At 50.4% G+C, this 24,996-nt stretch overlaps 11 protein-coding genes across 11 annotated transcripts; 7 read left to right on the top strand and 4 right to left on the bottom strand.

The window, feature by feature from the left end:
• Positions 1 to 142: 142 nt before the first annotated feature.
• PC9H_000828 (uncharacterized protein) lies at positions 143 to 1,341 on the top strand (the record flags this gene model as incomplete). The annotated part of the gene is made up of 8 exons (XM_036770482.1): positions 143 to 217; positions 276 to 299; positions 354 to 555; positions 608 to 626; positions 676 to 785; positions 851 to 1,024; positions 1,077 to 1,160; positions 1,211 to 1,341. 8 exons carry the CDS (start codon positions 143 to 145, stop codon positions 1,339 to 1,341), a joined length of 819 nt encoding a protein of 272 aa, XP_036636327.1.
• Positions 1,342 to 1,450: 109 nt separating this feature from the next.
• On the bottom strand, positions 1,451 to 7,208 carry PC9H_000827 (uncharacterized protein; the record flags this gene model as incomplete). Its single annotated transcript, XM_036770481.1, has 9 exons — positions 1,451 to 1,633; positions 1,682 to 2,743; positions 2,799 to 4,609; positions 4,669 to 5,065; positions 5,596 to 6,220; positions 6,280 to 6,485; positions 6,539 to 6,986; positions 7,040 to 7,098; positions 7,149 to 7,208. 9 exons carry the CDS (start codon positions 7,206 to 7,208, stop codon positions 1,451 to 1,453), a joined length of 4,851 nt encoding a protein of 1,616 aa, XP_036636326.1.
• Positions 7,209 to 7,520: 312 nt separating this feature from the next.
• On the top strand, positions 7,521 to 9,247 carry PC9H_000826 (uncharacterized protein; the record flags this gene model as incomplete). Its single annotated transcript, XM_036770480.1, has 8 exons — positions 7,521 to 7,696; positions 7,747 to 7,815; positions 7,873 to 7,905; positions 7,963 to 8,042; positions 8,095 to 8,196; positions 8,253 to 8,458; positions 8,519 to 8,547; positions 8,608 to 9,247. 8 exons carry the CDS (start codon positions 7,521 to 7,523, stop codon positions 9,245 to 9,247), a joined length of 1,335 nt encoding a protein of 444 aa, XP_036636325.1.
• Positions 9,248 to 9,301: 54 nt separating this feature from the next.
• On the bottom strand, positions 9,302 to 10,358 carry PC9H_000825 (uncharacterized protein; the record flags this gene model as incomplete). The annotated part of the gene is made up of 7 exons (XM_036770479.1): positions 9,302 to 9,450; positions 9,509 to 9,683; positions 9,737 to 9,871; positions 9,927 to 10,057; positions 10,114 to 10,179; positions 10,238 to 10,271; positions 10,326 to 10,358. The coding sequence occupies 7 exons, from the start codon at positions 10,356 to 10,358 to the stop codon at positions 9,302 to 9,304; spliced, it is 723 nt and encodes a 240-aa protein (XP_036636324.1).
• A 75-nt stretch (positions 10,359 to 10,433) lies between these two features.
• Positions 10,434 to 11,076, top strand: PC9H_000824 (uncharacterized protein; the record flags this gene model as incomplete). Its single annotated transcript, XM_036770478.1, has 3 exons — positions 10,434 to 10,737; positions 10,792 to 10,967; positions 11,026 to 11,076. The coding sequence occupies 3 exons, from the start codon at positions 10,434 to 10,436 to the stop codon at positions 11,074 to 11,076; spliced, it is 531 nt and encodes a 176-aa protein (XP_036636323.1).
• A 760-nt stretch (positions 11,077 to 11,836) lies between these two features.
• PC9H_000823 (uncharacterized protein) lies at positions 11,837 to 12,426 on the top strand (the record flags this gene model as incomplete). Its single annotated transcript, XM_036770477.1, has 3 exons — positions 11,837 to 11,981; positions 12,042 to 12,156; positions 12,216 to 12,426. 3 exons carry the CDS (start codon positions 11,837 to 11,839, stop codon positions 12,424 to 12,426), a joined length of 471 nt encoding a protein of 156 aa, XP_036636322.1.
• Positions 12,427 to 12,597: 171 nt separating this feature from the next.
• PC9H_000822 (uncharacterized protein) lies at positions 12,598 to 14,352 on the top strand (the record flags this gene model as incomplete). The annotated part of the gene is made up of 9 exons (XM_036770476.1): positions 12,598 to 12,805; positions 12,858 to 12,996; positions 13,057 to 13,321; positions 13,374 to 13,445; positions 13,498 to 13,532; positions 13,581 to 13,630; positions 13,681 to 13,889; positions 13,939 to 14,047; positions 14,108 to 14,352. The coding sequence occupies 9 exons, from the start codon at positions 12,598 to 12,600 to the stop codon at positions 14,350 to 14,352; spliced, it is 1,332 nt and encodes a 443-aa protein (XP_036636321.1).
• A 30-nt stretch (positions 14,353 to 14,382) lies between these two features.
• On the bottom strand, positions 14,383 to 15,773 carry PC9H_000821 (uncharacterized protein; the record flags this gene model as incomplete). Its single annotated transcript, XM_036770475.1, has 7 exons — positions 14,383 to 14,604; positions 14,663 to 14,742; positions 14,794 to 15,032; positions 15,085 to 15,254; positions 15,306 to 15,437; positions 15,491 to 15,572; positions 15,625 to 15,773. The coding sequence occupies 7 exons, from the start codon at positions 15,771 to 15,773 to the stop codon at positions 14,383 to 14,385; spliced, it is 1,074 nt and encodes a 357-aa protein (XP_036636320.1).
• A 2,548-nt stretch (positions 15,774 to 18,321) lies between these two features.
• On the bottom strand, positions 18,322 to 19,862 carry GCN3 (translation initiation factor eIF-2B subunit alpha; the record flags this gene model as incomplete). The annotated part of the gene is made up of 9 exons (XM_036770474.1): positions 18,322 to 18,412; positions 18,467 to 18,706; positions 18,761 to 18,841; positions 18,902 to 19,067; positions 19,121 to 19,193; positions 19,252 to 19,371; positions 19,428 to 19,567; positions 19,633 to 19,690; positions 19,755 to 19,862. The coding sequence occupies 9 exons, from the start codon at positions 19,860 to 19,862 to the stop codon at positions 18,322 to 18,324; spliced, it is 1,077 nt and encodes a 358-aa protein (XP_036636319.1).
• Positions 19,863 to 21,394: 1,532 nt separating this feature from the next.
• On the top strand, positions 21,395 to 22,030 carry PC9H_000819 (uncharacterized protein; the record flags this gene model as incomplete). Its single annotated transcript, XM_036770473.1, has 1 exon — positions 21,395 to 22,030. The coding sequence occupies one exon, from the start codon at positions 21,395 to 21,397 to the stop codon at positions 22,028 to 22,030; it is 636 nt and encodes a 211-aa protein (XP_036636318.1).
• A 363-nt stretch (positions 22,031 to 22,393) lies between these two features.
• Positions 22,394 to 24,216, top strand: MAP1_1 (Methionine aminopeptidase 1; the record flags this gene model as incomplete). Its single annotated transcript, XM_036770472.1, has 13 exons — positions 22,394 to 22,470; positions 22,525 to 22,577; positions 22,681 to 22,746; positions 22,795 to 22,914; positions 22,986 to 23,074; positions 23,129 to 23,280; positions 23,331 to 23,404; positions 23,464 to 23,484; positions 23,536 to 23,683; positions 23,746 to 23,884; positions 23,938 to 23,955; positions 24,008 to 24,111; positions 24,165 to 24,216. The coding sequence occupies 13 exons, from the start codon at positions 22,394 to 22,396 to the stop codon at positions 24,214 to 24,216; spliced, it is 1,113 nt and encodes a 370-aa protein (XP_036636317.1).
• Positions 24,217 to 24,996: the final 780 nt, after the last annotated feature.

Here is a 24,996-nt window from a genome sequence, read left to right as displayed (position 1 = left end):
CATCCCAGGCTGCTCACTGGCACGCCGATATTGCACCATCCTTCTGTCTCGAAATCCCAGATGGCGATTAGATAAGGATTATATATATACCAGGCCAGGGCACTTCCCCGCGCCGCCGTTCCGTCGACTTTCCCAATCCCAAATGTCTCTATTCAACGTCTCTCGTCTGCTCGGAAAGACTGTCCTCATTACGGGGGCAAGCTCCGGGATAGGTGCCGTGAGTCGAGTCTTGGGCTTGTAGTCTAAAAGCCTCATTGACTGTGATGGGCGAACAGGCAACGGCACTCCTTTTCGCCAAGGTGAATATCTGTATTGGAGGCTCGAGGGAAACGTATCTCTAACCGAGCTGCAAGGCTGGATCCAATGTCATATTGGTGGCCCGACGGGCGGATGCACTGAAGTCCGTCGCCGATGCATGTGTCGCTGCCCACAAAGAATCCGGAGTCACTCAGGGGGGAAAGTTTGCGACTATCCAGGCCGACGTCGCAGATAAAGAGCAAGTCGCGTCGATCCTCGATAAAATTCCCAGCGACCTAAGGGCTGTAGATGTCCTAGGTATTTCTCTCATTAAATCTCCTTCATTCTGTTTAATTTCCTCGCTTGCCAGTGAACAATGCTGGGCAAGTGTCATATCCCGCCGTCTGGTATCAACAACCTATTAATCCCTCTGCGTAGATTCGTCAAAGGTATTGAACACATCGGTGACATTGCTGATATCGACGTAGAGGGGATGTTCGCGACCAACGTCCTCGGCCTCATTCGCCTCACCCAAATCTTTGTCAAAGGTGACTAATTGATTCATCAACGGCTCAACATAGAGCCGTGGGGTACTCGTTGCTGATTGATACAGAGTTCAAGGCAAGGAATTCTGGCCATGTGATCAATCTTGGTTCCGTAGCTGGTCGCGAGGCATACGCAGGTGGTGGAATATACTGTGCCACGAAATTTGCTGTTAGCGCGTTCAATGGCTCGTTGCTCAAGGAATTGGTCAACACGCCAATCAGAGTGACAGAAATCCAGCCTGGTAGGTTTCATCTGCAACAGTTGGCAACGGTCTTAGTCTCATGTTGGAATAGGTATGGTTGAGACCGAATTCTCTATTGTCAGGTTCCGAGGTGATACAGACCGCGCGAAGACAGTGTATGATGGCATGCAACCTTGTAAGCCGCACGTTTCACGTTATCAGAAACACGCTCAACGTCATCCGCAGTGGTAGCGAGCGATATCGCTGAGGAAATCCTTTGGGTTGCCTCACGACCACCCCATGTCAACATTGCAGAAATGCTCATCTTCCCAGTCAATCAGGCGGGAGCAGGAGTGGTTTACAGGGCACCAAAGTAAGTGCCCTGGAAGTATATGCAATTATATGTATAATGTTGTGTCGCAAAGTCAATAACGACAACTTCCCACAAGATCATTGGCCAACAAAGTAGATCGCTTAACAACCAAGTTATGATTTGCCCTTCTTTGTCCTTGACCGCGTAGTCTTCACTATCACTTCAACCTGGGGTTCTACTGGCTCCACTTCGTCGTCGTCATACACGAACTTCTGTACGAAGATACTTTCTTGAACAAGATCATTCAAAGGTGATTTCGCAGCTGGTAAATTACCAAGGGCGTCAAGCTCGACAGTCTATCCCATCGGTCAATGATGGCACTACCGACATTATACTGGACGCACCTTTGCTTTTGAAGCGAGGCAACCCTTCCCCAAAGCATTCGCTTGTGACCGTGATCGTGTCCCCGGTTGTATATCATCCAAGATGACGAACTTAGTCAACGACTTTCTCCACCTTACACGTCGATCCTCAGCTCCCTTGGTGCGCTTCACGGGTCGATCGGCAGTATCGCTATCATCCTCGCTGTAACTACGATCTTGCGGTGAGCCAGTGCCCTCAGCGGGCGTTGTGATTACGGGCAAGGAGTCATCAGATTCATCAATGGGGCTCCCAATACGACGGGCGCGCCTTCTGAGCGCACGTTGCTCCCTCTGGTGACCGCGCTGTTCTTGTTGTCGCTCAGCAACCGTCTTGATCTTCACGACAGGGCTTTCGGGCCTTGAACCCTCCTTACGAATAACCTGTGTCTCCAATTTCACCGTTAGATATTCTTGATTTCGGGCGGTATTACTTGTTGTTAGCGTTCGAAGTGCAACGGTGCTCAACCCCGCAAAACCCTCAGCTTCGTTTGGTGCTGCAGCGGCCTTTCGCCGTGACGGAGCTGCCCGAGGCTCAGGCTGACTGATTAATTCAACAGGCGGGAAGTATTGGACTGGCTTCCGCGTGCGTGTAGTTCGTCGCACCCGACCATTAGACATCGTATCGGAGTCCTGAATGCCCACAGCACTGTGCTCAGTAGCGTTCTCGGCCATTGGTAATGAGTTGTCAGAGGTCGGTGGCGGCGATGTAAATACAGGCGCTCCAGATGACGGTACGGCAAGTTCAACAGCCTGTTGTTCGCTGGGTAATGGAAGAGGGATACTACTATCCGTTGACGGGCTGATCACCATTGGGCTGGGGGCCTCGGGGAGAGACGGGACATCAACCACAAGTCTGAACTTAGTTGGCGAGGCTGGGGGCACGGTTGAAAGAGTTTCTTTTGTTCGACTGTCCGAGGTTTTATCTTTGGCCAGAGGGACTGGTCGACGGTTTACAGGCTTAGGATCAGGCCGTTTCCGCTTGAGAGGTGAGGGTGCCACACTGCTAACAGAATAGCTGGAGGTTGTTGACGGTGCACGGTTTATCTACAATGAGATAGACGTCACAAACTATTCGCCCTCGGGCGCAATTCAGACGTACCATACGAGACGTCGACGCAGTGGTCCTCTGAGTGTCAGAGGCATCCCCTCGTTTGATAATGGGAGGGATGGGGCGAGCATATGGCTTAGTAACCGGTCGAGGTATCTTACTGCTAACCTGTTTGAGGCTCGACTTCGTTGGGGACGATGGAGGATCCTTTGACGGCGAAGATTCGGGTGGGGCGGTGTCATGATCCTTGTCTTCAACGATCTTCGAAAGTTTGTGATTCGCCGTTGCAGAAACAAGAGGAAATGGAAGGTTGGTGGATGGTAAATGATTGGGCGTGTACGGAGGGTTGGATGACGCCCGCGGAGCCGTCTCTGTTGTTGACTTAGATCGCTGACTGGCCGCGAAGATGTTTGGTTTAACTTTGGCGCCTGACCTGGCAACCGGCGCGTCTCCGGCGCGCTGGCCCCCCTTCGACTCAGCTACCACTCGGCGCGCGGGTGAGTCTGTCCGGGGAATGTTCAGTGTTTGAAGGCGGGATGCACCACTGGATATAGATCCCTTGGCCGAGCTGAGCTGAGCTGCCTTGAGCGGCGAGATATAGCCCTTCGAGACGGCTTCGCCAATTGGCACCCGGCGAGCCGGGGAATGCATTGTATCGGGGGAGGAAGCAAGGTCAATGGATTGCGGTTTAGATGAGCCAACATCGCGTCTCGGACTAGTTTGTCTACCCGGAGTCATAGGAACTCGTTGCGGACCTTCGAAGAGATGGGGAAACACGGGAGCGGGAACAAGTCTTTCCGCCAGAAAACTCTCTTTACGAGGCGATGCTTTGCTACCACCGTCTTCGGCCAGGACCTGAGCGATAGATGAGGGCCCGGGTTCAAATCGTAATTGGGAAAGCATTCTACTCGAGTCGGGGGATAGCGACCCAAGTGCTCTAGAGAATTTGGCTACGCGAGGGATTTCAGCGCCCTCATCCTTAGTGACCTTCTCCTTTCCTTTGAGACTCTTCGCCGCTTGTAAACCAGATGCTGCGAGGTCATGGGGATCGTTCAAGGAGAAAGCCTCTGTCGACCTCTCGTCTCGTGCTGGTGATTCAATTCTAGTCATAGAAAAGAAAGGCGCAGTTCCAACATGCGGGGAGTCAGATGAATTTACTATACTCGACACTGCATACTTTGGCGCTATGCTTCGTCGGGGCGATCTTCGTAGAACGGACGTCGTCTCGTCATAGTTTAATTTGCTGGAGGATGCCTTGGGCAGCGGTGTGGAAGGAGCATGTTGTGAAGGCATTGGCGGCGGTGGCTGTAACTCATCGTCAGGTCGAGCGAATTGTAAGCCTTGAGTAACATTGTCTGTGACGATCGCCGTCAATGCTGGCAGGCAAGTCAACGTAGGATTAATGTATCTACCGTCAGCGCTACTTCTCGACTGTGGAGTTAATTGAAGAGCAGCAGCTTTGGGTGTTAATTGTTCGTCGACGTCAGCCACGCAGGAGGGCAGCTGGTGTATTTCCGAATCCAGGGCAACGGGTGGTAGGCTCAAAACTTTAGATATTGGTGACAAAAAAGGATTGTCGCTGTTAGAAGGGTCGTCGGAGGGGCTGACTTCTAATGGAGGCGAAACGGTAGGCGAGGATTCAGCATGGTGGATCAGGGGGGACGATTCCCTAGACATTGCGACGATGAGTGGGGCTATGGCATCGGTCAGTTCTTCGAGTTCTAACTGCCTAGTTGCAACGAAGTCCTCTTCTTCCGGACTCCGGCTCCTTCTTCCTCTGACAGAAATCGATCCAGCGTCGGGTGGTGGTGAAGGATTATCATGAGCTCTGATAATCCTTGAGGCAAGGGCAGATGTCGGTTCTAGTTGCAATTACCGTCGCAACAGAGCGATAAAATTTTAGGGCTACGATGCTACTCACCATCTTCAGGTATCTGCATACTGTCGATAGCGTCAAGACCATCCTCGCCCGATCCACGCTCGGCACCGTCTGCATCCCCTTCATCACCAGAACTACCAATCTCCTCGGTTGCTAGGGCCAGCTCATCGACAGCGTCTGCTGCTTTTGATATTCGTTTTGAGCGGCGCATGAGAGAACCTTCAGGATTCGACTTCGTGATTGGCGGGGTGGATTTCCTTGGTGTCTGTGTGTCGGCTACTTCGAGTAGTTGGATCGATTGGACTGGAGGAGACTGAGGCGGCGTAAGGGGTGACATGGATGCAGAACGAGTCATGGTGAGGCCGGCCTGATATTCAATTCTTCCATACGAATGCAACGCGTCGGGAACAAAGGTAGTAGCCAGCTCGTCGCGTATGAACTGCCAATCACATGACCACTAGATGGAAGCCCAAATCGAGGATCACTGACTCCAACCTGAACTCTGCCTTCCCCGCCACAGGAAACAGAACGCGGAGGACTGATGCTAACACACACTCCCACCTCACTTGCACAACCGTGCAGCCGCCATCAGCCTTAGGCTCTACCTGTCTCCATGACTGCCAACGCTCTTTTAGGTCGTAAACCTCCGGTTGGCCGATGGGACACGCCTTTGCCTTGCACCAAATGCCCACAGCAAACGATTAAACATTCTAGCGTTTACTACCAGCGACTACGGGCGACATTCCTGCCGGTTTCATCTTTGGAAGAGGAGCTTGCAAACGCTACTCGTGTCAGCACACCGACATGAAGCTGCCTACTCCGCATCCCGGACCTTGCGCAGCTTCATTGCAACTCCACAGCCTTGCGTTGAATCAGCTACACGCCCGCCTTTGGACGATCGTACTTCTCAGCTGTGACAAACATACAGTTCATGGGCCTTGAAACGATATGCATGAAGTGATCACCTACCTCCTTATTTTCGCGTTGGAGGGCTTGCAATTGTCGATCCTGCATATTCATCTGCTGTCTCAACGATTCCACGAAGGACGTCGTGTATGGGTTCAGATCATCCTTGAGCTGATCGTTGGCCTCTGGCGTATGGCTCGATCCTCCTGTTCGACGTCGCTTGGCCGGTGCTATTCCGCCATAGTCGCTGTCGCTGGTGGCCCTGTTCCTACCACCAATCTTTCCCTGCCAGCCTCCCTCGAGTGACGGATGCCTGCCGACATCTGTGGCCTCGTGCCCATCCCATGCCCTCTTCAAACCTGGAGAACCTTGCTTGCGCATTCTGGTGATATCCTGACCTTCCAAACGTTCTACGATATTCCGTAATCCTTCCTCTACGTTCCGATTTATCTCGCTTAGGAACTCGTTCATGATCTTGGTCCATGCAGCCCCAAGAGCAGCAGAACTCTGGTCCGCTCGTTGCTTGCACTCTGTATGGTGGAGGAATACTTCAGCCAATGCTGGCGCCATCATACTCGACGCAGAAGAGGAGATCTTGGAGACGGACGCGGATAATTCGGTGTATGCAGATAATTTCTTTTCTTCCACCGCTTGCTGGGCCGCGTTCATCACGGCCGCGCTGGCGAGTCTATATTGAGACATATTCATCAGTTGGCCTGTCTAGCGTCTAGCACATGTTCTACCAACTTGGATATATCTTTGAACATCTTCGAAAACGTCTCGGATGTTTTGACATCGTGCAGTAATTGGATTTTCGGCCAGCTTCGCCTCGATGCTGGTGTAGAACACCCCCTAGCAGCGGACACGACTTCCTTGATTGCAGGACCTTCATTCTCTGATCTCCTCGCCTCGAGTTTCCTTCCCCGATTAGTCTGGAAACTTCCATCACCACTCTGTATTTATGTTCTGGATCATTAACATTCGTATATGTGCAAGCAAGATCTACCTCGTTTTCCCAGGTTAAGCTTGGGTTTTGAGTATGGAAAGATGCATCTTCGATTTCCTCCGTCTTGAAGCCGTATCGCTCTTCTCCTCCGCTGAACGATCGGAGAGTGCTGTCCTTTCCTCGACTCTCCTTCCTACGTCCATGCCCTTCCCGATTGCGAGGGCTGAAGTCATTATCACCCCTGTAGCGAGACTGGACATCGTGTTCGGTATTAACGATTCCCGTGTCGACCTTGTAGCGTTCAAAAAGGTCCGACTGGGGAACTAGAGCGTCCGATCGTCGATTGGCCTGGTATTCATCGAATATCTTATCATTTCCTTTCCGCTCATGAATGTCGTGCTTCCCACTGCTGCGCGTGTACTTCTCTGGTTTTTGGGGTAGCTTCCTGTCGCGTCCTTTGTTGTTTTGCTTCCCCTTTCCCCAGTCAGCATCTTCAGGATGCAGGAATCTATATTGTTCCTGGTGTGTGCACGTTCATTCTTGTATCGAGATTACACCCACCGGCATATATCTCCTTGAGGGCATGGAGGGTCCAATGCCCCACCGTGACTATCAAAATACTGAAACAGAGATGAGTATCCCCTTGGACAGCGCAGAGAGACTGTTTTACGCGACACGGAACTTTCTTGTACGCGCCGAGTTTGGCAGAGGAGTTGTTGGCCTTGGACATTTCTGAGACGCGTCGCCTGAGGATAATGGTCGCAATCAAGAATAAGCTTCTGCGCGAGGCAGATAAACCCCACATTGATTATTTAATTTAAATTTCTGACCTCACGGGTTTTCATCCTTCTTGGATGGAGGAAGTACAATTGCTGCCGCCACCGCGGGATATTGCGTAAGCAATTGTGACACTTCTTTCTGCCTTACTCTGGCCTCTGGGATTCCCGAAGGAATTAAGAGCTTCCTGAGCCGCTGCCGGTCCACCGCCATGTCCAAATCATTTTACCATCAAACTTCATTGTCCCCCAGTTGAAAATCGGCAATGGGGGTTATCTTCAGCTCGAGGGCCACTCGCATTCACTTCCCTGACAAGCCAGCCTACGTCTCGGTGGCGGCGAAGGACGAGTGTACCGAAAGCCGGCTGTCCCTGCGAAACCTCCTCGAAACAAAGTGCCCGAGTTTATTTGAACCGTTCGTGCCATCCTGGTGGTTGTTCAAGTGAGTGGTGGGCTAGAATCCCTGGTTCCAGGCTAATGGCGCTTCCGTAGTGGTCATCTGCAAACTATATACTGCGTGCTTGGAGACTTTACAAAGACCGACAAGGTTATATATGATAGGTGCGACACGAGGGTCTGAGATGTATCGTTTTGTTGCTAATAATGGCTTTCTTCCAGAAAGTATCTCCGTCTGCAAGATGGCGGCACGTTGTTCGTCTTCCATGATAGTGTTATCCTAATCAATAATCGATTGACGGAAATAACTAGAGGACTAGATTTTGCGCCTTCTCATGCTAGTGTTCGCGAAGATGCACCTGTAATAGTGGTGCTGCACGGTTTGACGGGCGGTGAGTGTCGGACAAGTTGGCATGAGCTACAAGCGAACTGACATCCCCTCAGGCTCCTATGAATCGTATGTGAGATGTATCGTACACCCTGCCTGCACGCCGGAGGCAGAAGGTGGACTCGGTTACCGGGCGGTTGTAGTTAACTTCAGAGGATGTATGTGCCTCTCGTCGCATGAGATAACAGATTACTAACGACGCACTTTCGCCAAGGTGCTAACGTGCCAATTACTAGCCAACAGTTATATTCAGCCGGACATACAGATGACATCCGCCTAGCGTTGATGTATATAAGCAAGCTTTATCCGAAAGCTCCGTTATTGGGTCTTGGCTTCTCGTTGGGATCCAATGTCATGACTCGTTATATTGCTGAAGAGGGCGAAAAGAGCAGACTTGTTGCAGGGTGTGCCCTTGCTTGTGTGAGTTCTTTTTAATTATGACATACTATACCCAGCCCACCTGACATAACCTCACCTCAGCCATGGGATCTGGCATGTAATAATAACGCGTAAGGACGCCCATATCCCCACCGGCTGTCAACTACTAATCATTTCGCCTCCGTATGTAGATTGAACAGTACTCTCATAGGAAAGCACATCTATGCCAGAGGGATGGGTTCGAATCTGCTCAACCTCCTCAAGAAGCACATACAACCTCTCTCAAAAGACCCCGAACATCGTGTCGCGAAAGCACTTATCACAGCACTCGAGCTTAATAACCCTACTATGGAGGAATTCGACAACACATTCACTCGGATAGCGGGCGGATCTCCTCCTACATTCCCGTTTGATTCGGCGACGGACTATTACAACTGGGCATCTAGTCATAAAGTCCTAGGAGATGTCAAGGTGCCGTTTCTGGCTGTGAACGCCGCCGACGATCCTGTTGTTCAAGACGTCCCTATGCATGGCGGAGACTCGGGCTATGTTGTTATGGCACTCACTCCAAAAGGCGGGCACCTGGGCTGGTTCGAGAAGGATCACGGCTTGGACGTTAAGCGATGGGTCACTAAACCAGTTCTTCAGTGGCTCCGTCTGATGGGAACTGATGTTATCCATGGTGATATGCCTCGAGGGCGCCCTTTACATGTGTCTGAAGACGGATTCCTGAGGGAAGAAGGAAACGACAGCATCGGCTGTCGTGAGATCGACGGCGGTGGGGAATTTGAGGGGATGGAGAGCGAGGCAGGCTTATTACAGGGTCTATAGGCTACACATATTTAATTTCCTAGATTGTATGTACAACATGGACATGGCATGGTGTTAATCGCTATCACTGAATGTTACATGTTCCTCTTCTGCTTCGTCTTCTACCGCCGATCTGTCGTACTGGCTGATATCTACTGAAACGGCGCCCTCCTCCAGAAGCGCTTCATCCTCAAGGTCTCTACCACGTTCAAATAGTTGCCGCCCTAAACAAGGTGTACTTAGCATCCATGGATCGGGGACGAAGAAGGGGAAATAATTTACCAGACAGCCTCGTCGTCATCCTCTTCCACTCCTCGCGTTCTTTTGCCGTCATTCCTCTGAGCCTCTCTTCATCTTCTTTAGCTTTTTTGATTGCCATCTCCCTATCAAACTTGGCTTTCCATGCTTTGAACGACTCCACCGTCACTGGTGTTCCACGAGTCCTTGCCTCCTCCGCCTAATAGATTGGAGTAAGCGGCATGGCCGACATGCAATAGCCAAGGTTCATACTTCCAAAGCCAATCGCTCCTTCTCCCTTTCTTCTCGTTTCTTCTTTTCCGCTCTCTCTCGGATTAGGCTGGACAAGATTTCTCGTAAATGAGACACCAGCGTAAAGGTCATCGCCATCCCAAGATTATCCTTGCCCTATTTACGGTTGATCAAATCGACCGCACACTGAGCATCGGAACGAACGACGCACCACAGATTCCATATCAGCGACCAGCGCGTCCAGTTCCTCATCTTCGAACTCGCCGTCTACGGGCTCTAGCGAGAGCTCTGGAAGAACGTCTGGATACGCGTTGGGGTAATGTACTTTTAGCAGGAGTTTCACTATAGATTGAAATCAATAAATACATCGATATGGATGTCTCGTAAATACACAGAACCAGATTCGTCGCTGTCTCCTGGATCATCTGGCTCTGCCTCGATCTGGATATCGGTATCAGAGAGTTCTTCATATGGGCCTCAGTTTGAGATAGCCTGAAGGAATCGGTTGTAGGCAATACGAACTGGACAACTCAGTGGGATATATCGATTCAAGGACCTTTGAAACTTGAGAATCAGTGTAAGCGCGATTTTCTAGGGCAATTTCACAAACCTCGAATTCCTCGAGTAGGACATCGGAGGACATGGTAAAGTGACCGTCCGGGTCACTTTAGCGCCCAAGCCACATTTCCTTTCCTCCCTTCCCAGCAACGCAGACATCATGTTCGCTGCCGTCGTCCAAAAGGCCTCAACACTGCTTCGACCGACGTTGGCCCTCTCAAACCTTGCTTCAGCATCGCGTACACTACTTGGTTCACGGACATATTCGTCGCCAGCATTACCAAGAGACACTCCTTACCCAACTGAATCCAGGTCTTCTGGACCCCTTGACGCTACCTGGGGTACCCTGATGAAAAGCTATCCAAAGGAAAACGGACGAGGAGCCCTTCAATCCCCACACGAGGTCTGGGCCATGAACCACGACGGGATGAGGAACAGACCTCCACCAGCTAACGCGTATACAGGTATGCTCATCAGAACCTTGTACTCGCATGTCGTTCACACACCGCTCTCAATAGGCCGCACAGTCTTTGTGGGAAAGAACGGCTTTGGCGAAGCATATAAACGGCTGGACATTATTCTTAGTCGCAACAAAGTCAGAGCCACTGTGCGAATGGCGGAACGACACGAGAAAAAGGGAGTCAAGCGGCGCAGATTGAGTAGTGAAAGATGGCGAAGGCAGTTTGCCAACGAGGTGCGTTTTTTGTGCCATGAACTCCCGTCTTGTGAATAGCGCTCACATCCCTGTGAAGGTGCGGAAGAAGGTACAGCTTGTCAAGGAAATCCGCAATCGTGGTGCATAAAGGCTAGATGTGATATGAATTAGAACCCCTCGCTTCCGGTTTAATGAGATTATCGATTGCGATCCCTCGAGTTGATAAGTAGCATGTTCATTCGGTTGAAGCCTTCCCAACAGCAATGCACACCGTCAATTCCGGCCGTCATGTGCATGCATTGGTAATACCTCCATGGGTCGCTATTTTCTCGCTTTTCTGCATCCTACAGAATTTCGGCCATGGTGGGCTGCTTATCAGACCCAGCCTTCGACTCTTTGCTTATTGTCACTTCATCCACCAGGCTGGCGTACCCACAGGTCCACGAGGCAGCATGCCAAAACCTCATGTATGCCGCGGGTTGATTTTTCTCAAATTGACTCCGCGTATCCCAACGTTGTTGGGGAGTAGGAGATCAAGTGGAGAGGAAATAGACTCTCCCCTTCTTGACCTGGACCGATAGCTGCCATATCCCTTTCCACGACTCCATGATCGCATTAAATGAAGTGATCAAGTTTGAGTCTTGCCCGCGTCGCGCTCCAGGTTTGAAGTGGAACCTGCGTGCGTTAAGTTACGTGTGGTCTGTAGGCTCTGCGGACTCGGTGAAGTTCGACACTCATTATTACCGGCGAACGACGTCAGGGCTGGGATGGAAGAACAGTAATCCTCAAATTGGAGATGCCGCAGTTGTCGTCTGGAGATCGCTGGGAGGGTCAGTAGCTTTGTTGGCAGCCGTGCAGCGGCATGTTCCGACAGCCTCACCTTGCTTGTCGGTCAGATCGCCAGGTAAATGAGGCCTGCATGCAGCGGTCAGCCATTGGGCGTAGTAGATAAATTCGACGACCGTTCTCAAGAGAATTCCAACATCGTCCAATCCTTCAACATTCAACGTACACCCATATTCCCTCCAGCGGCAACTCAATATGTGTCACAATGTTAGTGCTTACTGGCTGTGATTTGTTGTGCCTTTTGATGACCCAAACTTGCTACCACAGATCATCGATGGACGCTACCACACCGAATGCGGACACTTCGTGTCTATGTCTACTCGCTTACAAGACTGCTTGGCGACCAATTGCTTGTTCAGTCGGCGACACATACACCCAGTTGGTGCGTTCTGAGATCTTTGCCCGAATATCCGAATTTGTGTGCTGACATCTATCTCGCAGGCTGCAAATCAACCAGCTGTATCCGACTGATGGCACTCCCTGTCCGAAATCCAATCAGAATCAGCCCGACCACCTGCGGGGACTGCTTATCGAGGCAAAGGATGGGCGCCGGTGTTGTTCAGCCATGAGGCCGGCCTCTCCAACTCCAAGTACAAGGCATTACGTGCGGGCGGCAGGCCAACCAATGATCCCTGTATATTATTCGCTATGAGCTATGCTTCCTCGTTACGTAATTATCTATTTACATACAAGGTCATCGACCTTCCTTTCTCGGATACGTTTGTTTTCACCTTGTTACCGAAACGGCGAGTCTTGTAGTCCTGTGGATTTATATCAGACTGCGAAAATTGAAACGGCCATCGTTTTCCTTCTCTCTCCCTTCATGGCGTATCGTGGTACAGATAATCTCCGCTGCTACGTCCGAGAGGCAGGGCTTCCCCCTATGCTCTGCCACCCCTCGACTCCTCAGATGCCCCCAGAGGGTCACAAAAGTCACCTGAACAACTTGAAGATTCGTCCGGAGTCTTGGAGAAAATTACAAACCATCCACGAGCTTAAGGAGGATCGCTGGGAACGAAGTATTTGCGACTGTCAGGATATCTAGCCAAGTCGATCCCTAATGATAACTGACGAAATCCACAGGGGCCGATAAATATATTCCAGACGAATCTCTGGGAATTGAGGACGAGGACAAAGAATCGGAAGAAATGCTCTCCATTCCGTGTCCGCCGACCTTTGACATTCCGTCTCAAAAGCTCCGACGACCAGCTGACATCTCGAGGTAACGTACTTCGTTAATGTGACAACATGGCTACCCAACTTTGACTAACCATTTTCGTAGACTTTCTCTGTGGTTGGAAAACCTCCTGCTTACGACTACCCAACGCGTCATGCACATCCTCTTCGCATCTACGTTGGATTGGGGGTTCCATCCAGGACATAATAATGACGATGACAAAGAGCTATTTGACTACTTCCTTTGGACGAAAAATTCCTTTTCTCCAGAAGAAGCTTTTGAAGTGGGATACCACTCGGTGCTCGTTGCGTACCAGCCGCCTTGGATATTATCTCCACAGGATATGAAAGAATTCGCATCTTGTCGTTCGGTTTGTCAGTTCGTTTCACAGGATTGAGTGTAGCTTAATGCATCCTCTATAGATCCCGCCCTTTCGTCGAGAAGGAGAACCCAATTTCAGACCCCTTCAAAGTTCTGAACGCTTATGGTCAAAGGTACATACATATTGATCAGGCGTCCTTGATCCGTGCTCACAAGAAACATTAGCTGTGGGATACTTGTGCTGCAAAGCACTGCCGATGGTTTGTTCCCGTGTCTATGTGTCAGTAGTCAACTGATAGGCGAAATAGGTTTTGCCTTACAACATACGATCAGTGGGTATTCGGTGTCTTCACCAAAGGTAAAAGGCTTGTTTCATATTTATGTTTCCATTCCATTAATCTTCTTCAGGCTGGACCTCTGCCTTTGTGACAGCCGTGTATACCTTCGATGACTATGGGCCTACCGTTCTGGAGCACTTACTCTACTGGGTCGCGTCGGCATCGCGACTTCCGGGCTCAGCTCGTATCCCTCAGGTGTGTGAGGAGCCCCAGCCCTTCCACAAAGTCCTCCCATGTACCGTCTATGACATTATGGGTTACGACCCGGCGGCGGCACTGGCAATATACCTTCTCTGAATGATCACCAGAAGACTTACCCAACGTGTAGGTACCTGAGCCTATCAGCAGCCTGGGCCCACAGGTTGTACCCCAGACCATCTACACTGATTTCTCCACGCCAGCACCTTCTGAATCAAACTGGGACGGGAAAAGCAAAGGTGAGTACTCGTGTTGCATCACAATATCAAAAACGACATGTATCGATTTCATTTCCCAAGATGCCGGATCCTCCGCCGGACTGACTGACACGCTGACGCCTCGCATCTCCGAAGTGGGACTACCCCACTACCAACCCAGGCCATTCCAAACGTTGAATCGAAGCGATAGCATTGCAGCCTGGATACGGAGCGCACAAGCGAACGCAATGGGATTTGAGAATTCCAATAGTCCAGCATCTTCCAACATCTCGATCCCAAATGTCACAAACCAGATACCACAATTCATGGGAGACTGGGTGATGTAGCAGCTAGACGGGACTTGTATCGGCCGAGAATCAAACGACATTGAGCCTGGAAACAACGCGGGGTCCCGGTTTGTCTGCAGTTCTCCCATCAGGGGCCATGTGCGACGGCGTGTTGCCTCCATCAGAAGAAATGGGAGTTCTCCCGTGTGTTTCTTCCGATGTCTGAGATTCCGCGGTGGCATTTAGCTGAGAGAGGTGGGCTGCCGGCACAAAGAAGCGAGGACGCTGTGTGGTCGAGGAAGGAGGAGGAATCTACAAAACGAGGATGTATCAGAGTTTACGAAATTCGTCGTTCACAGTATAGTCTTACTGCAGTCATTACTGCTAAGTATGGGTGTGCAATTTCTACGTCCTGAGCGGAGTAGAATTCAACGAGTATACTTAGTGCATCTACACGCATGCGAATGAGTGGATACACAATTCGTGTATAAGGCCCCGTACCTGCAACACAGCGCAGTTGTCCTTCGTTGAACCCAAAAAAGTCGATGGCAGACCGAGAAGTAACAGGCGATGCTGATTTATATGAGGGCGGTGTTGGAAGGGATGCAGAGGGTGCTGGCAGCGAAACACGGGCGTCTAAAGATATTGAGTTCGGGCCGTCAATATAGTATTGCGCCAAAATAAAGCAAGCCGCGGCGATGATATTTGGAGGGTATAAAACACACAAGGGTGTGCGATACCTACTTTATTCAGCAACTGTTGTCATTGAGGAGCCAACTCCAGAGGACTTACGAGTCGTGGGCGATACTCCAGGCGTACTCACAAACTGGATCGTCATCTTGGCAAGTATCGAAAAGATCAACGAGATCGGCATGGGGGCTGATCACGAGAAAGTCAAAGCAAAGGGCCTCCAGAAGGGCCTCCTCTGTGAGCAGGATGCCCGTCTGGCATTGCTCAACCTCCTGTACATTGGTCAGTGAGCGAGCATCTCGAACACGACTATTCCCTCGTACCTTACTGTCGCTGGGTACATTCAAAACTGGTATGTTGCTGACCTTGGAGCAGTAAATCTTTGCGACGTCTCTGAGCTTCCTGCCACACTCTTCGGTCTTGGTAGCCAGGAATATGCACGCAGCAGCAACTTCCTTCGAGTAACTATTAATACTGGCCCGGCAATCGTGAGTATCGGGGTGCCTACTTGGCGATGGTAGTGCTCCATAGAGAATCTCATGTAGAATCGGTGGAACCACGTTGCTGCCGTCAACATAGCAGAAGTAGGGCTGTGTTCGTTGCGTTAAGTCCAGCAGCGAGGCTTGGACAATGAAAACGTACAGTTGCAGAGATGAGCCCAGACGGAACAGGAATTCGACCCCTCTCGCTCGGTCATAAAGTTCCTTTTGCAGCGTCCAGCCCGTCGGCGTATTTTCCAAGGCAGAAATGGGGAAGAGCCATTGAGTGGCGGACTGAGTGGCAGTGAACATAGCGACCGACTCCACAGACGAACTGGACGAGAGAATTACTTGATTTGGAACTTCAAGCTCAGGACACGTGCTCCGGGCTTCTCACTGCTCAGGCACCGGGAGTAAACTACCCAAGTTGGATCAACCGATCACTCTCACTTCAGAAAATACTAAAAACTAGCGGCTTATTTCTAAAACACATCGTGAGCCTTGAATATTCTATTCAGAAACACATCTGAAGCTGCTGGCTACGGGTCGCCTTCGCAGCAAAAGGGACGAACGCTCACCTCGCGGCCCACGCGAGTCGCGCGAGGCCACTACCGTGGCAATACGATACCAGAACAGTGTCCTCGCGGCTCGCGGACACCAGAATACCTGTGACGGCCTGGTGACGGCATGGCCGTCCGCGTCTTCTGAAATATTCATGCGAACCGCTTTTGCAAGGGTGCATTAATATGACTTCGGTACCTCGGGTCAATAGCTGACATTACCGTGCACTCGACAGGCTTTTGAGGGTTTTGGAACCGTTCAATAATCAAGGGTCCCCGTCTGCTTGAACTGAGATAAGCGGCCTCTTTATCCTTAGTTCCTCCCGCCGGTTTGCGCCAGTTCTCTTTGCTCTACGGTTCGCTAACATGATGCAATTTTCTAGATGATAACTCCACTCCACCCATTGGCCCCATGGTTAACCAGTAATCTAGCCCTCCAGAGAATAAATGTGTTTCGAATGTTAAGCACTCAAACAGTCACCTGAGCAAATGTCTTCGTTCGGCGTCATTCAATGATATCGATTGTCAGGAACTCCACGAGCTATGGACGAATGCCCTCCTCCACATTCTTGGTACCCTTTCGCACGCTGCAAGATGGCTGCCATGATAAAGCATGTCTGTACTTGTCTTGGCTAAGCATCTGATATCTCAAAGCCTATGGGTTGACCCTCCGAGGAGCTGGCAGTTTCCGGTGGAGACCTAGCATCCGTCTCACTATTACCCTATTTTTTCGTAACCTCACTTACCTTGTGACAGAAGTGACCATAACTGTTCGAGATTTTCAAGCCATCACAGCATCAGAGCTTGCCCCCCCACTTCGCTTTCCCTGAACACCTCCGTTCTAGTCAAAGTCTAGTCCCATGGCAGTCCAAGGTTCGTTTATTTATGATACATGTTACGCTATTTATTTCGTTCGATGAAAATCCAGAAAATTAAGACGTCCTGCCGCCAGAACCCAGTCTGGCTTCGCAATCAGGGCAGTAACGAGGCAACTGAGGCTCTACGTAAAAACCAAAACTAAGCCGCGAGGCGCGTAAACATCGGAATGGCCGCTTACTGTAAATCTCAGGAAATTGGCGACTGGTTAAGGTGGATTAGCTTTGCTGCTTCAAGTTGAGGAAACCGCGAACATACTACTGCCAGCACGTCGTCGAGCAATTGGGACCACATTCGGGAGGGTGAGTCGTGCTGAATTTGCAATATCTGTCGTCGCACTTCAGCTGAGGGAAACAACCATCAGTACTCCTCCCTCCTTCGTATGATTGGAGAATCCAAAAACCTCCTCGTCAACCTAGATAGGCGCAGGTGAGTCCCGCGCCACCACTACGTAGTTACACCATGCACTCACGATTACTACTTGGTGACCGCAGAGCGTATAGAGATTTGTAACACTTGTGGATTGTCAGGGATATCGCAAGGGTTGGATGTGGGGGACATACGTTCGCCAGCGACACATGTGGAGTTGCTCAGAAAACGCGTTTCTTTTGGGTTGGTAAGAGGTCGGGGTGTTGATGTACTTTCAGAGGTAAGTAGCAATGGCTTTATACGCGAAGTGAAGATTCCAGAATCCCAAATCCAAAGGATCGTACAGCTGATTCGATACTACTTATCCTGGCTCGGGCCGCATCTCTGGTCCCCAGCATATCAAGATGAAAGCGGAGGTCGACAACCAATCGCTGGTATTTGACCCACATCGAGCCAAAACTGCCCAGAGGGATGGTGTGTGACATCAGCTTCGCACCGTTAAAACGCTAAAAATGCAAACTGAAGTATGCATAGCTGTACGCGTGTGTTTATTGCTTACAACGATACAACGATAAGGTATATGCATGGTGTCCCCAAAGCATGTGTGTCGGTCTCGGTGGCCGATTCGCCCACGCAGTACTTTGATTCCGCCATAGTGTATAGATCCGTCGTTCGTCTGTTTTAGGGTCGACGAGCTACTTATTCCTCGAGGGGGGATACGATTGGCTACCCGAAGGATAAGGATCGAGGTAGAAACGCTTCCCTGAATCCCCTGCCGCCTGGTAATTGGGAGAAATCTGGGACTTCCGCCGGATGGAAACTTTGTTGTGAACCACCAATTCAAAAGACGATCTTGTGGACTGGACGAACATGAGGATGAGATCTGGCAACACATCTGCCTCCGGTGACCTCCCTTGTAAGGCTTAGGTTCTAGTCCAGCGAATCATCGACGTGATTGAATACAAGATCCCGAATGTATGATTCTAAGGTTCTTATAATAACTTTAAAGTACATTTTCTTACCAATATTCTACAAATTTCGCCGCACCACGGAAATCAACCTGCGAACATGCCAACGAGATATTGGCTAACCCCCTCCGGCGTGAGGCTGCCGACATCTGAGAAGACAAGCGAAATGAGATCCGGTCTGAAACAAAGCAAGGTCAACACTAGACAGCTAGGAAAAAGAACGAACGAGTACCTCGTGTAATCGACATCGGGGTTATTTCGATAAATGTCTTCCTGAGATATGGATAAAGGTACGGAACGGGCCTTGTGGGTGTCTGCGTTCGAAATGTCGGAGGGTGTGATGCCGTCCTCGTGTTCCGCGTCAGCTGCTAGCGGTTTCGAATTAAAGAGAGGATTTGTGAAAGACAGGATATCAGGTTTGTGACTTGGAAGATCGTACTGCGACAGCGGGAAGAGCCGGTGAAATTTGTAACTATTAAGTGGACGTTTAGCCAGTCTAGAACCGCCAATCCTCTCGCGTGCCTACCTTTCAGCAACCGCGTAGAATGGTTTGTTCGCAGCTTTTGCTATGATGGCAATCTGATTGCTTCCAACTGCATTAATCAAGCTGCGGCGCAACAAAAGGATCAGCGTGTTCGTGATAACGAATCAGTGACCCAAACCCTACCCTCCGCTTTCCACGATAGCTTCAGACCCCACGAGGACCACGTCAACTTTCTCCATAACGTATGCAACTGCAGAGTCTAGAACGACAGCGCAGGGAATACCTGCTGCAGTTAGTGCTTCGTAGGTTTTATTCCCAAGCGAGCGAGGTCGAGCTTCGGTAACGTAGACTTGCCAAAAAGGTGAGGAACAAAACGCCACGGTAGCAATTGATGCGACAAACCTGATATCCGTTTTTGCTGATGAGCCCGAAGAAGTGTTTGCATCACGACGCGTGAGTAAGAGTGGGTCAAAATCTTCGAGATTAAAGTCAACAAGGGTTAATTGTGCAGGGCCCTGCTATCTTTCACGCACGACCGAGTCATCTTTGATGAAGCCGAGGCAGAGTTCCGCAATTTTCTTACGATAGGTCAAGCCTTCTGCCGCGTATCTTCTAGCTTGCTGTACAAGCTCCGTCTTTAGGTCGGAGAAACTCTTTCAGACGGATCGATTTCAGTGATACAAGGATATCGGAAGTTGGTCTCCCTTACCGCTGAATCGTGGGGGAATAACGTAACGAATGCAATGAATAGCTGGCAGCCTGCGTTCAGGCTTATTGGGTTTGGAGACCGCTTCTCAAGGACCGCGGCCCCTTCATGGAGTTCTTTGACCAGCTCGAACATTGTCCCGGCTAGTTTACACCGGTTTGCTTTGCTTCAACGTCATGATCATGATGCAAGACTCGGACGTACTCACCATGCGATTTTTCAATTAACTCGGCCAGCGTCAAGATGGCGACGAGGGGGATCGATAGCTGCGATGTAAAATTCATACAACTCCTTGGGACGAATCGCGTCCGAGTCGCGATCGATGCTTACTTCGTCGTCAGCGGATATCTTCTGATATGTCGCGTAGACATCGAAGACGGCGTCCGCCTGCTTAGCAAGCTGCTGCGCCCCCTCAGCAACTGGGGTTTTCACCGGCATCGCTAAAATACAAAGTGAGACAGGGACAGTGGTCGAACAATGCAAACCAAGAAGGAGCTGAAAGTCCCACAGACTCCTTGGCGAATGACTTAACAGCTGTTACGTAATCATTTCTCGACTAATTAGCCTGGGACTCGAGGTATCTGGCTGAGAGTTCAAGAAATCCAGAAGAAATCCAGAGTTCAGAGGTGGTCGAAATTCTAGCTTCTTTGTGGTCTGGAAAGCGCTTCTGTTTTGCCTGATTTCTCTGCAACTTGGTGTTCTCAACCTAGATTCACGCCATGTTGCTTAGAAAATAGTTTCAATCAGGAAGTAACGTGAGTCGTCCGGTCAACGAACATAAAATTATAAGCTTATTGATGGGATTGACTTCCCTTGCTTCTTTCTAGCCTAACGCGAGCTATCGGTGCCGGAAGGGCGGCCTGGGCGTATTTGTTTCAGGATGAAATCTCGGCGGTGACGAGCAAGCGGGCATACTGTTCTCCGAGGGTCACTGCTAGACGTTGGGCGCGATAGCCCACCGTTTCGTCCGAGCCGTGGTGGTGCTGGCGGCATTTGCCACCGTTTCGTCGGTCGGTAAACGTTTAAACTCTGGAGTCGCTGTAGAAACAAGTTATGGCCTGCAAGCAGCTTCGGGAGACCTTTTAGCAAGTGTGCAGTACAGATTAGCCTATGGCCTAGCCACCGAATAAATTCTAGAGGTGACGAGTGCTGGAGCGCGATGCCTCCGCTAGTGTCTTCCCCTTTCTTCCATCGTAACAAATTGCCGATAGGGACATTTAGGCGGAGTACCTTCGCGGGAGCTGAGATTATTGCTGAGCTGTATTTTGAACGACTAAAATCCATGATGATTGACTAGCACAGATTAGCGCAGTGCAATTCAGTGGGCCCTTCACGGTGCCTTGTCTCGGGAATGACGTTAAAAAATTTGACCAATTGTTTTTTTAGAATAGCAGCGGTTGCCAACGAGACGCTTATAGGCCGACTATAAAAATATTTGAATCTAGATTTGTGAAAGGGAGAAAAATGAAATGGGGATTTATTTCGTCACTGTTGCTGGGCAGCAGGCGTTGTTCGCTTGATGAGGAATTGGGACGAAAACAAGGTGACTAAAAAGGGGCGAGATTGTGCAAAAGGCTAAGCGCCCAGACGACCCAGACAAGAGATTCCCTTGATCCTGGGAAAATTGGGGTGAAATTTTCAACAGCCCGACCGTCGAGACACGTTTAACGTGCTAGACAAGTATGCCGCCGAAATCGGCGACGGCCTATATAAATAGGCCCAGCCCGGCTCGTCTCCTGCACCTCTCCCAAAAAGTAATGTCCCTCGTCCCCCACCACTGACTCTCCTCCTCCCCATGTAAGTTCGCTTTCTTCCAGACTTATCTCAACGCAGCGCTCACAGCTGCGCGCAGATATCTTATCTGCTTCCCGTGGCCCCTCCTGCCTGCACCCTTTCATCAACTTCATCAGGTACCCGCTTTTCTTTCAGCTTGTTGTCACATCTCTGACTTTCTTTCTTCGCCGCCAGACATGCAGGGAAAAGCCAGATTCGAGGTCGTCTTCTCAAGCGACGTGCGAAACATGGACGAGTGGGCGCGGCGCACGCACATACCGCTCACTACCGCAGACGCGCTCGGCACCACATACGCCCGCGCTCACCGTTGGCTGCAAGCGCTTCGCTCGCAGCTCATCCACCAGCACAAATGGAAAGACTCCTCCGAGTCGGACCACCGCATGCTATTCGCCATCGAGACATCATCCATCTGGCGGTCATCTGTCGGCTTGCCAGCAGGTCCGACTCTGAAACTACAATTACCAGTTCACGCGAGCTCCTTTTTCTCGCCCGAGCGCAGAGTACAATGGCAGATGGTCTTCCATTCCGACATCTTCGAGTCCGTCCGCAAAATATGTCCACCCATCAACGACATACTCTGCCTCATTCAATGCCTACTCACCGGCGTCGTCACTGTTGTCTGCGAGGAGGACCTCCCTGAAGGCGTGCATCGAACCACTCGCGGCCTTCCACCCGAGTCATGGATCAATGCCAACGAAGCTCAGTTGGTGGACATATTTGGCGTGGCGCACTTCAAAGCTCTACGGAAGGCCTGCAGAGACGTGAAGGCAGCTTACAAGCTCGAAGTGCTTCCATATCCGAATCGTCGTTGATCACAGGTGTGTCATGCAGCTAGCCCTCTGCTGACTCCCTCACTGAATCGCTGCGCAGGTTGTTGAAGACCTTTTGTTCCCGCTCTCCCCCCATCATCGCTGTCATCGAAATCTTGCTCTCATCTTCATCGACTCATCCCGCATCATTGCCCAACACTCACGCATCACCTACCGATTTTATACTTATAATCCATTGCTTGCGATGTCATACTCATCTTGCTAATTTCTGACGTTCATGTGTATCATCTGTGCCGTACCATTATACCTTATCATGAGGCTAATTTGCTCTTTTCGTCTGTCTGTCACGTGTGAACTTGAGTTCTTGATAGATTATTTTTAGTGATTTCAATCTTCGTCTCGTCCATGTCGGTTGCCTGCCAGAGCTCGTCTTGTCCCAACGGCAATCCAGTTTCTCGCCTCGAATGTCCAACCTGCAACAAGTACGCCGCATAGCTTTCCTTGCGTCAATTTGTTATGAACATCGCCCGCAATAGGCTTGGAATTCAGGGATCATTCTTCTGCACTCAAGCATGCTTCAAGGGTGGATGTAAGCCGCATATATGCTGCCATGTGCGAATTCAACGGTCTGATGGTTTACCGTAGGGGTATGCGTCGATTTCGTCGTTAATCTAGGTCCGAATAATGACTAGTGTGGCAGAAAACTCACAAAATCGTACATGATATCGTTAAGACGGGCGGTGCTGCGGCCTATGCTGGTGAGTGATATTTCGATGTATTTCCCTCAAAGCTCATTCGCCGCATAGATGGCACATACAATCCATTTCCCAATTACGATTACACTGGCACTTTGAAGCCTGTCTATCCTCTTTCGCCCAAACGACTTGTGCCGGAGCACATAAACCGTCCTGACTATGCCGAAGATGGTAGGATTCGACGCGTCTTCCGTGACGTACAGTTCACACTGTAAGCTAATCGCACCTGTGGCATTGAACAGGGCAGCCGAGAGCTGAGTCCAGAGCTGCCGGACAACCGCCGCGTATTCTGAATGTGGAGGAACAAGAAAAGATGAGAACAGTGTGCCGGGTGCGTATCTAGCCGACTGATCGAGAGCGCAATGACTGACGGTTCTTCACAAAGCTCGCGCGCGAAGTCCTCGACCTTGCGGCATCCCATGTCCGTCCAGGGATCACGACAGACGAAATAGATGAAATCGTTCACAACGCGTGTATAGAGCGAAATTCGTATCCTTCTCCGCTGAACTACCGTGGATTTCCCAAGTCTGTCTGCACGTAAGCCTACATCTAAGATGCGGCGGCCTGTCCTCTGAGTGGTGCTCCAGGTCGATCAATGAGTCCATCTGTCACGGAATCCCTGATAAAAGGAAGCTTCGAGAAGGCGACATCGTGAACATAGGTGGGATATTACTAGTCTCCACAACCTCCCCAGTAGCCTGATGTTCGTGGTCTTTCTAGATGTAACCCTCTACCACGATGGTTCGTATCACATCAATCTTCACTAATGGCACCCTCACCTTTCCATAACAGGATTCCATGGTGATTTGAATGCGACATATCCCGTGGGCGAGATCGATGAAGAATCGAAAAAACTTATTCGAGTCACACGAGAGTGTCTGGACGATGCGATCAAGCTGTGTAAACCAGGTGCTCTTTTCCGTGACCTAGGCAAGGCAATGTAGGTCCAGTTTGTTGGGTACTGGCATTTCACGGACAGAAATTAATTGTGTGGCTTATCAGTGAACCCAAGGCTCGGGCCAACGGTTGCGCAACTGTCCGGAATTATACTGGTCACGGAATCAATGATTTATTCCATTGTGCACCCAACATCCCACATTATGCCAAGAACAAGGCTGTTGGGACCATGAAGCCAGGAATGGTGGGTACCAGAGTCTCGACCTGTGATGATGACACAAGACTGACTCCGATTAGTGCTTCACCATTGAGCCTGTATGACTCTCCTTACATCTCGTAGCGCAGGCGCCCTAATATACTGAATCAGATGATCAACCTCGGCTCGAATTGGGATACTGTCCACTGGCCGGATAATTGGACCGCCACCACCGTTGATGGACGACGAAGCGCTCAATTCGAAGAGACACTGCTGTGAGGTCCCCCAGTATCTCAATTCAAACGATGACTGACTTCTTCGGTTGAAGAATCACTGAAACCGGCGTTGAGATTCTGACGGCTGGGAAGAAGGAGGACTAGTCACTCGATTCCCGCACAATGGCAATGGTATCTACTCAGAATATAAACGTCTTTCGATCTCAGCGGCGCGCCGCCCTGTTGCTTCCGCGTCATGTGCACCTTGAGAGCATCTTATCCCTTATCTTTACAACAGACGAGTAACTAGCATCTTCAAGTTGAGCCTATCACAGCATTCTCTCGGAATGAGGTTTGCGAGAAGGGTGTCGCAATTTCCCCGTTATCGGTCCATCTCCTTCCGAGCTACGGCGACGGCTTTATCAATGCCTCGAACCTCCCTCTTTGGCTTGCTTCTCACCCCATGTCAGAGTCGCCTCTAGAGCCATTCCTCGTTGTAGAGAAACTAGGTAATGCCAGAGGCAGGCCTATATATGTCGTAACAAAGCACATCCCGTGCGTACTAGGCTCATCGACTGCACAGTCTCATTGATATTTTCCGCCTGTCTTCAGTAAGCCAGGCCAGAGGGATCAAACCGTGGGTGTTACAGCCTTGCACCGTCGAGACGCGCCCTAATCACCGATTCTTTGCAGAAAGAGATCCGATGCATGGACCTCGTTGGTGAGGCGTTCGGTAGTTACAAAGCTCAACAAGGTGGCTGTCACCATACTCAGGCACGTCTCCTCGGTAGTTCACGCGCCTTCCCCCCAATAATGACGCGACTTGCTTGATCTTAGTTTTTCAACGATACAGATGACCTAACGTAGGTGTCTCCTCAGCATGCGGTTCGCCGTCTGACCGCTCCACTCCTATGTTTAGATGCACTTCATGCGGCAATGATTTCT

The sequence above is a fragment of the Pleurotus ostreatus genome (genome assembly GCF_014466165.1).
Source record: "Pleurotus ostreatus strain PC9 chromosome Unknown scaffold_1, whole genome shotgun sequence".
NCBI classification, from domain to species: Eukaryota; Fungi; Basidiomycota; class Agaricomycetes; order Agaricales; family Pleurotaceae; genus Pleurotus; species Pleurotus ostreatus.
The sequence above is the reverse complement of the archived record's forward strand: the minus strand, read 5'-3'. Positions and strand labels throughout refer to the sequence as shown.